Below are 13,622 nucleotides of genomic sequence, written 5' to 3'. Positions count from 1 at the left end.
CATGTACTGTATATGTGAGCATAGCTATAGCTATGAAGATTATCAAAACATCTTATAAAGCAAAAAATTAAAGGCCAGCCAAATGTGTTGCCTTAGAGCATTTAGGACAAAACTACTACTGTTTAGTAACAATTTTAACTGAGCATGGTGATGTAATTCAGATGTGAAATTACCCATATATGGGCTATTAGTCGTGTATCAATTTTACATCATGCTGGTCCAATTTAATTATGAACATGCAACAAAGCAGCATTAATGTTACGATCAACTGTATGTTCATTTATGTCTTGAGTGGTAGGTACAGTCTCTCAGGTGCCTGTGGACTCTTTCTTAAGGGTTAGAGTAATGTCGTACACCGCTTATTAAGCACTAAGACATTTTTTTTAAGGTCATAGCTGCTATCAAACTGACAAGAAGCTTACATAAAATTCATAACGTATTTGCATGTGGCTAATTATGGTGGATTGGTGGTTGATATATTGTCAACACTACTCACTGGTTGATGTTCCTTACACTGGTTATCTGGAGTGGGCTGTAATACACAGATGTACGGATACACTAGTGTGTGAGACAAATTTTGCTTTCATTATAATCTTTAAGCACTGCGAAAGAAGAATAGTGGATGAATCAGACATATGACAGTCAGTATCTACAAGAATTACGTAAGCTTTCTTTCTATACATGGGAATACTATACAAAATAGATTCAGAGGTTTCCTGTTTCAGTTTCTTTTGTGACCTTTACGCTTAGTAAAGTTTATTTTTACACTATTATAACAAAGCAAAGAGGAAATAACAACACCATTAACATTGTTGTGGTAAGTAAGTAAACAAACTGGTTAAAAGGGATTACCCACAGTACAGCTATGAAAACAACCAGTATAATAACAATATACACTCCATTTTTAATCTGAAAACACAGATATGAATTGGACATGAAACTCTTTCAGTTTCAACATGTTGGTATAAAAGAGGAGGCAGTTAGTTGTTTACAGTAGAGATGAATAAACTGATTCTACTAGTGTTGTGTCTTGGCTGGGTTCATGGACAAGACCAATGTGTCACTAACTATGCTGAACTTGAAAACAGTCTACTGAACAACCCAGAAAATCAGTACCAAATAGCTCAAGCATTCTTTAGACCAAAAAGAGAGATTGATCCAGTTTGTGTCATTACTTACTACTATATTGGAGTCAACAGTAGTAATGTAGTCAGACAAAACTGTCCAACTGAAATGATAGCTGATGAAGATGGGATAATAAGGGGCTGCTCCAAGTGGAAATGGTGTACTAACTCATTTTACATGAAATTAAATTTAGCTCAACTTCAAGATTTCTCATTTAATATATTAGTTGATGAAATTTCTGATGTTCACCTAAAGCTTCCGCCACTATGCATTAGTAGTAACAAAACAACGTTTGAATATCTCTTGAGAACAACAATGTCGGTAAGTCCATATTGATGTATTAATAGAACAATGTACTATATTGAGTTTCATTCTCCAGCTTGATTTGTTTGCCAGGGATCAAGGAAAACTTGGTAAAGGAACTGAATTCACTGGATATGCTGCAAGATTTCTTCCTCGTTCTGATGACTTAGAAACATTGACTTTGATGTCCAGACCAAGTTCAACAATTGATCATCTGAATGAAAAGGTGATAGTGACTGTAAATCTGTACCTATTTGACACGATAACACTTTGTATGAGTCTTATTACCTTACCAACATTCTTTGGATCTTTAGTGACCATTGCTTATGTATGGTTAGCACAGTACATTGATGGACAACGCAAAAGAGAAAAAAATTCTTGTCAAAGTGAAGGGGACGGCAGTTCAATTGAGGAAGGCAAAGGTCCACCTTCAAATGAACCTGATAAACTTTTAATCACATCAACAAATGAAAATATAGTATACTTGACTATTAGTATATTGGTTGCCAGCATTGTGGCTAATGTCATAATGGTGCTCTTGCAGCTCATTGCTCTCCAGAAGAGGTATGAATGGTTTTATGTATACCCTTATGTCTGGCTATGGGTACTTGTTGTGGTCAAATTCTTCACTTCATTGTCGGTAGTTTATAAGCTACAGTTTTCCAGTGCAAGATTCTTCAAGGATGATGTCCCTGTTTGGATAGAAACCATTATTTTATGGACCGGATGTGTGACAATACAACTTCTCTCTTGGCATTTAGCATTTGTCTTGCTTGGTTTTATCTTAAATCCACTGAGAGCTTCGCTTTACTGTGCAGTTATATTTTCTGCAGTGCTTTGCTTTATAGTTCTTTTGGCCACAGTCATCAAGACAATGCTTATATTGATATTTAGCTGTGTCATTATAACAACATACCATGATGATATAGAATATAGATTTCCTAAATGTTTACCAAAGCCAGTGCAGTTTATAATCACTATGATGTTTGGTTGTGCTGCCATGTGGAAACAAGAACACAATATAAAGATGGAGCAGGGTACTACGTGTATGTGCCTGAAGATGCCAGAAAGTTTGAAGGAAAAGTTTCCTTTTATGAATGTTACAATACTAATGTCTCTGACAATGCTTTGGCTCTACATGTATACATATGGTGTGTTTAGCCTACAAGTTAGCATTACTGATAATGTGCAGATCAGTGGAGGTATATCACCTAGTGAAGCAGTCAAGCTGATTATAACCAATTTGTTCATGGCAGTGCTAGCCCTGTTTGCTACTAAACTTTTCGGCTTGCGACCAAACTGTTCTTCAAGTTCCTGAAATGTATCAGCGAATTGATATATGTTACTGCACCTTGCACATGCATACTATGTTAGCAACACTAAATATATTCACTATACGTAAGTTGTGTGTATTGTTTATTACTTACATATGTAGCACGCAGCACTTTGTAGTTTAACGTTTTAATTATACATTTACAATGAATGTACATTTGCAAGTACTTACGGTTTACAACAAAGCAGCCAAACAAGATACCCAGCACGTCAATCTGAATATGGACAGTTTTTACTACACAATTGTGATGGGGCACTTTGTTCAGATGTTATTTCACCAATAGTTAAAACATCATGTTAGTATCAAAAACATCAAGTTGACTGGTTCATGCAGACACTTGGATACTTGTTAAGGTTATGGTGTTTGGTACTTAAGCACTAAATAAGATCACATGATCCAGTTTATTTATCACCATGAAATTAATACTGTGGTGATATGTGGAATTATGTACACTTCACTTGCCACGAATGCATAATAACCTTTTCCAAGTAATTACAGCAGCGTCAACTGCTATCATTTGAAAAATTTGTAAATTGCTTATAGCCCAGTGTTACATATGTATGGCTACAAGTAGCTATACTATTTGTCAGTACTACACAGAGAACACTTGTATGCTAAAAATCCATGATATTCAATTTTTGTTATTTAAATTGCAGTACAGTTTTAGCACCAAGTTTTGCTGGGGTAACACAGTTACCATGATTGCATGTTTTTGCAAGCAACCAGCATTAGGCAGATTACCATTAATTTTTGCATTAGTGCATGTTCTAATAACACATGTACAATCTAGTAGAGATTATTATAACAAAAAATGCTTAAACAAGAGGCACCAAGAATCTGTGGAAGAAGCTGGTGATTTAACCATTAATGAACTTTAGCAGAAAACATATTTATGAAGCTAGAGATGGGTGGTATTGTATTTTTGAGAAAATAGCCTCAGTATCACTAAATACCTTTTCATACTCACTAAATATTGTTATGTTGTGATTTACATTTACACCCACACCTGTGTTGGTTGCTCAAGGAGCAAATAAAATGACAACTGTATTACAAAATAAACAAATCATATAAAGCAGGTGATATATACTTCTACACACATAAGTCTGTGCTTGACTACAGTGTAAAAGTGTCTGGCTTGATGTATATGGCCACCACTAAATTATTCAGTATTTTAGAAAACCATGTCAGTATCTCAAAAATACCTTCTAATACCTAAGCCAATAACAGATGCCTCCCAGGCCTTACACAAGAGTAGTCCAATACTATGGGAGTGATAAATTCCTTTCATCATACATAAGAAATGTCTATAATAGCGTGCAGTATGTTGCAAATGTGATTAAATAGTTTTTAAAACTCTTTTAAGTGATATGTCTTGATATGCTTAGAGTCTACTAAACATATAGGTAATGTACAGATTTGAAAAATCAAGGTTATTTGCTTAACGTGTATATATACACACACCAATTTGTGGCACTAAGTATATCTTGTTCCAGTTTCACATCTTGTTATCTTTATGTCGTGTTGGCATAACTTCAATGGTACATTAACACATCAAAGAGGAAACCACAACACTATTAGCATTGTTGTGGTACATAAGTAAACAAACTGGTTAGATAAGTAAACAATCAGTATAATAACAATAACAGCATACACTCCTTTCATGTAAGTTTACTTTTAATCCAGAAATATGGACTATTTCAGTTTCAACATGTTGGTATATAAGAGGAAGCAGAGTAGTGTTAGCTGTTCACATTAGTGTTGTAGAGATGAATAAACTGATTCTACTAGTGTTGTGTCTTGGCTGGGTTCATGGACAAGACCAATGTGTCACTAACTATGCTGAACTTGAAGACAGTCTACTGAACCACCCAGAAAACCAGTACCAAATAGCTCAAGCATTCTTTAGACCAAAAAGAGAGATTGATCCAGTTTGTGTCATTACTTACTACTATATCGGAGTCAACAGTAGTAATGTAGTCAGACAAAATTGTCCAACTGAAATGATAGCTGATGAGAATGGGATAATAAGGGGCTGCTCCAAGTGGAAGTGGTGTACTAACTCATTTTACATGAAATTAGATCTGGCACAACTTAGAGATTTCTCATTTCATATATTGCTTGATGAGATTTCAGAGATTGACCTAATGCTACCACCACTATGCAATAACAGCAACAAAACAATGTTTGAATATCTTTTGAGAACAACAATGTCGGTAAGTCAATATTGATGCATATTGATATGTAGAACAATGTAATATATTGAGTTTGATTCTGTAGCTTGATTTGTATGCCAGGGATCAAGGAAAGCTTGGTAAAGGGACTGAATTTAATGGATATGCTGCAAAATTTCTTCCTCGTTCTGATGATCTGGAAACACTAAATTTCATATCCAACCCAAGCTCAATTGATGGTATAAGTGAAAAAGAGAATGTATCTGTGGATCTGCATCTACTGGACACGGTGTTACTTTGTATCAGTCTCTTTGCACTACCATCACTTGCTACAGGTTTGGTGACATTCCTTTATATACAGTTTCTTGATAAACAGCATACTAAGCAAGATACTATCAAGACAATGGAAGAAGGCCAGAGTTCTAATGAAGAACTTTTCACTCCATCAAATGATATAGATAACATACGATATTTGGTTATCAGTACATTAATAACATGTGCTCCAGCTAATAGCATAATGGTATTTTTTCAGGTCAGTGCTTTACAACGGAAACATGAGTGGTTTTACGTATACCCATATATCTGGCTATGGATACTTATCATTTTCAAATTTTTTTCTTCGCTGTTTGCAGTTTACAAGCTGAAATATTTTGGTGTGGAGCTTTTTAAAGTTCCATATTGGATTGAAGGTACTCTCTTATGGATTGCATGTATGACAGTACAACTGCTGTCTTGGCATCTAGTGTTTGTGTCAGGTGGGTTAATACTGAACCCACTGAGAGCTTTCCTCTACAGTGTAGTAATAGTGTCTGCAGTGATTTGCTTTATAGTTCTATTAGCCACTGTAATTAAGATGATATTTATTGTGATTGCCAGGTGCCGTATGATTCTTAAATCCCAAGAAGAAAGCACAGATAGTAATCAAGACGATTCCTGCATATTATCAAAACGCAACGTATGTGCCATGCTGTTAGGCTGTGCCCCCATGCGGAAACAAGAAATGATGAGAGAAGAGATTAAGTATATGCCGATAAGCTTGGAAAGAAAATTTCCATTTATAAATGTGACTATATTAATATCCTTGGTTATGTTGTTATTGTATGTATGTGTATATGGTGTGTTTATTCTACAAGTCAACATTAGTGGCAACATGCAGATTGGAGGTAAACTACTTGACGAAGTAATCAAGTTGATTGTTCCCAAGCTATTTATGATAGCACTAGCCTGGTTTGCTACCAAACTGTTCTTGCTAAAATATGCCAGTTAAATGTCTACACTTAAAGAATTTCACTTATGATATGTACTCCACATTCTACACACTACTACAGTATACCCAGTGTCTTTGTTGCTCACTGTTGTATGGCATATATAAATTTGTAACAGGTAACCTTACTTATATACTATACTTCACTGTAATCATATTTCTTATTTTTATATAAATGTACTTGTAGTATTGATTTCTTGTAAAAGTAAAACTGTATTTAAACATCAAGACACACGGTAGTGTGTCGTGCGGCCCAAGAAGCCGGCGCGCCACACCCGTGAGTATATTGACAGGAAGAACGAAAACGTCATTTTCACACATTTGTATCTCGGTGATCACTTATCTGATTGGAACCAAATTTGCTACACAGTTGCCCGCCAGCCAAGGGAGTCTACATTCCAAATATGAAGGAAATCGCTCCAGCCATTTCCGAGATACGAGCTGCCAAAGTTTCGTTTTTTTTTCTTCGTTTTTTTTTTCTTCTTCTTCGTCTTTTCGCACACTTGCAAAAATTGCTATAACAAGCAAACGCGTACTCCGATCGCCTTGAAATTTGGCACACAGAAAGGGAGTCCAACGGCGAATCCTAGCATCAAATTTGGTACAAATCCGATGAATGGTTCAGGAGTTATGACCGATTATTCGCGTAAAACAAGATCGATTTGTTGTCACGCCTACAGGGTAAACCGCTTCATGGAATGAGTTGAAAATTGCTATGTAGATGGAGTAACCATCGTAGGAGTGCCTTTTGGTGGTTTGAAAGGAATCGAGATAAAGACCACGGAGATATGACACAAAACCCAACCTGTGTCACAATTACGCGATCGATTTTTATGAATAAAAAAAGTATTAGTTTTCACGCCTACTAGGCAAACCGCTTAGAGCAATGAGCTGAAAATCGATGTATAGCTGGAATAATCTTCATAGAAAGTCCTTGCAGTAGTACAGAAGAATCGGAGTACAAACCACTGAGTTATGATTCGAAAGCCAACTCCGTGTAGCAAATGCGAGATCGAGATACTCTAATAGAACAGTCACCCTAATAGAGCATTCGGCTAATTTATTTATTCCATTATAGAATTTTATTACATCACAAGTTATTCTGTAGGGAGTTCAGCTGCAAACAGTTAATCTTATAGACAGTTCAGCAAGAAGACAGTCACCATGTGGAGAGTTAAGCAAATATATCAGCTACAAATAAATCGCCCTGTAGAGAGTTCAGCTAAAACAAATCAACCTGCAGAGAGATCAGCTACAAACAAATCACCTTTTAGACAGTTCAGCTACAAACAAATTACCTTGTAGAGAGATCAGCTACAAACAAATCAACCTGCAGAGAGATCAGCTATACACAATCCAACTTGTAGAGAGATCAGCTACAAACAAATCACCCTGTAGAGAGATCAGCTAGAAACTAGACACAATGTAAAGAGTTCAGCTACAAGCAAATCACCGTGTAGAGAGTTCAGCTACAAACAAACCAACCTGTAGAGCGATCAGCTAGAAACAAATCACCCTGAAGAGAGGTCAGCTACAAAAAATCACCCTGTAGAGATATCAGCTAGAAACAAATCACCCTGAAGAGAGGTCAGCTACAAAAAACACCTTGTAGAGAGATCAACTACAAACAAAACATTTTGCAGAGAGTTCAGCTACAAACAAATCAACCTTTAGAGCGATCAGCAACAAACAAATCAACCTGTAGAGAGATCATCTAGAAACAAATCAACCTGCAGAGTGATCAGCTACAAACAAATCAGCTTGTAGAGAGATCAGTTACATACAAATCAACCTGTACAGAGATAAGCTAAAAACAAATCAGAGTTCAGCTAAAACAAATCAATGTGCAGAGAGATTAGCTACATACAAATCACCTTATAGATAGTTCAGCTACAATCAAATTACCTTGTAGAGAGATCGGCTACAAACAAATCACCCTGCAGAGAGATCAGCTACACACAAATCAACTTGTATAGAGATCAGCTACAAACAAATCACCCTGTAGAGAGATCAGCTAGAAACTACACACAATGTAAGGAGTTCAGCTACAAACAAATCACCCTGTAGAGAGATCAGCTACAAACTAGACACAAAGTAAGGAGTTCAGCTACAAGCAAGTTACCCTGTAGAGAGTTCATCTACAAGCAAATCAACCTGCAGAGCAATCAGCTAGAAACAAATCACCCTGAAGAGAGGTCAGCTACAAACAAAACACTTTGCAGAGAATTCAGCTACAAACAAATCAGCTTGTAGAGAGATCAGTTACACATAAATCAACCTGTAGAGAGATAAGCTAGAAACAAATCACCCTGTAGAGAGTTCAGCTACAAGCAAAACACCCTGTAGAGAGTTCAGCAACAAAGAAACCACCATGTAGAGAGTTTAGCTGCAAACAAATCACCTTATAGAGAGTTCAGCTACAAACAAATCAACCTGTAGAGAGATCAGCTAGAAACTAGACACAATGTAAGGAGTTCAGCTACAAGCAAATCACCCTTTAGTGAGTTCAGCTACAAACAAATCAACCTGCAGTGAGATCACCTACAAAAAAGCACCTTGTACAGAGTTCAGCTACAAACAAATTACCCTGTAGAGAGATCGGCTACAAACAAATCAACCTGTAGAAAGATCAGCTACACACAAATCAACTTGTAGAGAGATCAGCTACAAACAAATCACCCTGTAGAGAGATCAGCTAGAAACTACACACAATGTAAGGAGTTCAGCTACAAGTAAATCACTCTGTAGAGAGTTCAGCTAAAACAAATCAACCTGCAGAGAGATCAGCTACAAATAAATCACTTTATAGACAGTTCAGCTACAAACAAATTACCTTGTAGAGAGATCGGCTGCAAATTAATCAACCTGCAGAGAGATCAGCTACACACAAATCAACTTGTAGAGAGATCAGCTACAAACAAATCACCCTGTAGAGAAATCAGCTAGAAACTAGATACAATGCAAGGAGTTCAGCTACAAGCAAAATCACCCTTTAGTGAGTTCAGCTACAAACAAATCAACCTGCAGTGAGATCACCCACAAAAACGCACTTGTACAGAGTTCAGTTACAAACAAATTACCATGTAGAGAGATCAGGTAGAAGAATTCACCTTGTATAGAGTTCAGCAACAAAGAAACCACCATGTAGAGAGTTCAGCTGCAAACGAATCACCCAGTAGAAAGATCAGCTAGAAGAAGTTACCTTGTAGAGAGTTCAGTTACAAAGAAACCATCATATAGAGAGTTCAGCTACAAAGAAATTACCCCATAGAGAGTTCAGCTATAAGAAGTCACCTTGTAAAGAGTTCAGCTACAAAGAAACCATCATGTACAGAGTTCAGCTACAAAGAAACCACCTGTACAGAATTCAACTACAAACAAATCACCCTGTATAGAGATCAGCTAGAAGAAGTTACCTTGTAGATAGTTCAGCTACAACAATTCACCCTGTAGAAAGATCAGCTAGAAGAAGTCACCTTGTAGAGTATTCAGATACAAAGAAACCATCATGTAGAGAGTTCAGCTGCAAACAAATCACTCTATAGAGAGTTCAGCTACAAAGAAACCGCCATGTAGAGAGTTCAGCCTCATACAAACCACCTTGTAGAGAATTCAACTACAACAAATCACCCTGTAGAGAAGAAGTTACCTTGTAGAGAGTTCAGCTACAAAGAAACCACCATGTAGAGAGTTTAGCTGCAAACAAATCACCTGTAGAGAGTTCAGCTAGAAACAAATCACCCCGTAGAGAGATCAGCTGGACGAAGTCACCTTGTAGAGAGTTCAGCTACAAAGAAACCATCATGTAGACAGTTCAGCTGCAAACAAATCACCCTGCAGAGAGTTCAGCTACAAAAAAATCACCCTGTAGAGAATTCAGCTAGACGAAGTCACCTTATAGAGAGTTCAGCTACAAAGAAACCATCATGTAGAGAGTTCGGCTACAAAGACACCACCATGTAGAGAGTTTAGCTGCAAACAAATCACCTGTAGAGAGTTCAGCTAGAAACAAAATACCCTGTAGAGAGACCAGCTAGGAGAGGTCACCTTGTAGAGAGTTCAGCTACAAAGAAACCATCCTGTATATAGTTCAGCTACATTTCAAGTCACCCAGTAGAGAGATCAGCTGCAAAAAAATATCCTGTGGAGCATAATGGGCATGTAATAAATATATGTATATAATTTGTATAATTACTAATAAAATCAAAAATAATTGAAGTACTAAAATTCTTCTTTAAGTTCTTTTCTTCTTCCTGTAGTAAAGAAAAAAACACATGGGTTAAAGAAGCCCCAAAGCCAGCCATAGGCCGGCTTTGCAGTATACAAATACAAAAAGAAGTGATATCTAATCAAAAACAGCCAAGCTGTAAAAAAAGGTGTGGCCCCCAAAAAGGCCATGATGAAAAAAGATGTGAAATCCAAGGTGGCGGCCAAGAAATGGCTGTGATGGTAGGTTAATGGTTACATTTTAATAACGACAATTCAGGTGAATTTTGTGCCGCTTGATCTTGGCACCAAATTCACCTGAATTGTCGTTATTAAAATGTAACCATTAACCTACCATCACAGCCATTTCTTGGCCGCCACCTTGGATTTCACATCTTTTTTCACCATGGCCTTTTTGGGGGCCGCACCTTTTTTTACAGCTTGGCTGTTTTTGATTAGATATATATCAACATGCGCATACTGTAAAAACAGAATATTATTTTACGGCTGCCTGAAGTACTCTTTAAAAATCACCTAATATAATGCACACCATTGTAAATGCATTTCACTAATATACTCCACTGTTCAAAGTAGGTGAAGATGTATTCCATGGCTATGTGGTCAACCTTGTAGGTTATCACCTTACATGTTGACAGATATTTAAGATGCTATGTACTATCATACTATGTAGAAAAATAGTCGTGTGTGTATAGTGTGTGTGGTGCACATGTGTATGTGTGTGACGTTACAGTTAAAATACACTGGCCTGATAATCAAAAGCTTTGATGCTTGGTTATGCCCAGTTGCTGTTGTTGTTTCTTTAAGCAAGAAGCTTCACTCACATTGTTCCAGTTTACCCAACTATTAGATGGGAACTGGTGTCAACTGGGAAAGCAGCCCACTCAGCTGTAGCATCAGTGGTAGGACTGTGATAAAGTGACCTATGTCATTATCGAGATAAAGATAATGAATTTTCTATTATTGATATCTCAAGATAATAGTAAATCCCTGTAATGTATATCAGGCAGATGGTACTCTTGTGAGTAAGGTCACAATCAGCTGTGGTAATACTGAGAAGACAATTTTTCTAAGAGACACTAGCCTTAAACAATTATTATTACACAAAATTATGCTTAATGATTATTATTACACAGAAGTACTCTATGACAATTATTGAGATAGTATTTTTTATTGTGATAAAAATGGCTTTTGCTTTCAAAATTTATTGAAATATACAGTAGGTTTTTCCATTATCGCACAGCCCCAATCAGTGGGTACTTGGTGTTAACTGGGGAAGCAGATTTCAACTATCCATGTCTGTCATATTCCTTTGGGTGGCCACACCATCACCTGTGAGACATGGTAGAGTCTCCTGCTAGTTACTGGTCTTACCCCAGGAGGATTTGCCAGTGCTGACCAAGCACCAGAGTAGCATACAGGTGTCCCACTGGATAGGCGTGACTGTCTAGCACGGTATCCTGGGATTGCTTTATGTGTTTGTGTGGGCTAGGGTATTTTTGCCAGTAACCAAGGCTGAGGTGTGGTCCTTTGTTATGCTGGAAATGCATTAATCAAATTAGTGACTAATTATCCCAGTAATGGATACATGGGGTGTGCTCCATTTCACAACATGCCTTTAACAGTTGAAGAAAGCACACTAGTATAGTGGCACAATTACGCAAAAATCTTGCACTTTTTCATAAAAGCATGACATAAGTAGTACTCCTCATGACATATAATTTACACCCCAAGGGCAGGTAGACTCAAAGAATTTTGCAGCTAATAACAGCGATTATAAATTCAAAATGGAATTTATATTGGTACCATGTTTTAACATGTCAATTAATGCCCTAGGGAGATAAAGACAGAAATGGTCAAATTTCTGTGCAAAAAGGGGTCACAAAACGTCAAATCTGCAATGGCACTATATCAAAAATGGAATGTACTATTTATATGGAAAGTTTCATGCTTATATGAAAGTGCACGATTTGGCTAATTTTGGGGGTAAAGCTGCTATACTACATCTATTGCTCCCTGTGTGTAGGGCTGTGTAATGGAGAGAACATAGTCAACTAAGCAAAACAGTTACTTTAATTTGCTTATTATTAGGGCACATCTTCCTATTGTAGTGTACATTTTCATGCAATCTTTTCTCATCGGATACCATCTCTACAAATTCTTGTATTTCTCAATCTGCAAGTATAAGAAAATATTGGAATTTTTTAGTTTGATTAGGGATCATTGAAATAAAATGTGGTAAAACAAGGGAGGTTGTCTATACCTGCAGATATACTGTAATCTCTAATTCAGTCCATACCCATGATTAAATGTCCACTAGTATATCTGCAGGTGTTTCACTATATTATGATCTCTAATCAAACTTGCTATGTTCAGCCTGTTACAATGACGAACAGTACAAACAGTGTCTCTACAATCTATCCAGTCATCATCCCATTATAAATGTGATAATCAGCACACAAGATAAGTTCATGATGCGTGCATTGTATGTACTGTGGTATGCCAAAATGTTGGAATCATGGAAGTTTACGAAAAAAAATTTGTGACCAGAAACCAACCTTCATAGTGCCTTGGCAGTATTGGTTAGGTATGGTCAAGTTCAACAGTACCTTTAGCACAACTCAAAATGTTTTGGTTGGGAAATTTTCTGCTGACTGACTGACTACTATAACATATAATCAACAAAATGAAAAAGAATGTTTGTATCTCACAGTTAAGACCACAAGCCACATGTATTCGACACATCAAAGCCATAGTAAAACGTGAAAAGTCAAACTCCTTTCAGTGAATTATATAAACCAATAAGTATACTTTGCTTTTTGTTTCAGTTTCAAATCCACACAATTCATATCAACACAAGAAAAGGAAACACAACACTATTACAATTGTTGTGGTCTGTAAGTAAACAAACTGGGACTAGCTATATTACACACAGTACGTACGTTTATGAAAACAAACACTTCTTTCAAAGATACAATTGAATTAGACTCCAAACCATTTCAGTTTACATGTTGGTATATTGTTAGTTGTAAATGAGTTGAGTGATGTGAATTGGGGTCATGGACAATGTGTCACTAACTATGCTGGACTTGAAGACAGTTTACTTAACAACCAGAAACCAATACCAAACAGCTGACAAGCATTCTCCAGCAGTTTGTGTCATAACTTACCCACTATATATTGGAGTCAACTGTAGTAGTGA

At 36.8% G+C, this 13,622-nt stretch overlaps 1 protein-coding gene across 1 annotated transcript; it reads left to right on the top strand.

The window, feature by feature from the left end:
* Positions 1-83: 83 nt before the first annotated feature.
* Positions 84-2,919, top strand: LOC136237192 (uncharacterized). Its single transcript, XM_066027510.1, has 2 exons — positions 84-1,446; positions 1,505-2,919. The coding sequence occupies exons 1-2, from the start codon at positions 1,000-1,002 to the stop codon at positions 2,744-2,746; spliced, it is 1,689 nt and encodes a 562-aa protein (XP_065883582.1). The 5' UTR covers positions 84-999; the 3' UTR covers positions 2,747-2,919.
* Positions 2,920-13,622: the final 10,703 nt, after the last annotated feature.

Source organism: Dysidea avara, chromosome 10, assembly GCF_963678975.1.
Source record: "Dysidea avara chromosome 10, odDysAvar1.4, whole genome shotgun sequence".
Lineage (NCBI taxonomy): Eukaryota > Metazoa > Porifera > Demospongiae > Dictyoceratida > Dysideidae > Dysidea > Dysidea avara.
This window is presented reverse-complemented; position numbering and strand designations above follow the sequence as displayed.

Bases quoted from the DNA above. Each gene is read 5' to 3' on its own strand.
- LOC136237192 (XM_066027510.1), top strand. From the start codon at position 1,000: ATGAATAAACTGATTCTACTAGTGTTGTGTCTTGGCTGGGTTCATGGA. The intron at 1,447-1,504 runs GTAAGTCCATAT...TTCATTCTCCAG, and splicing joins TCTTGAGAACAACAATGTCG to CTTGATTTGTTTGCCAGGGA.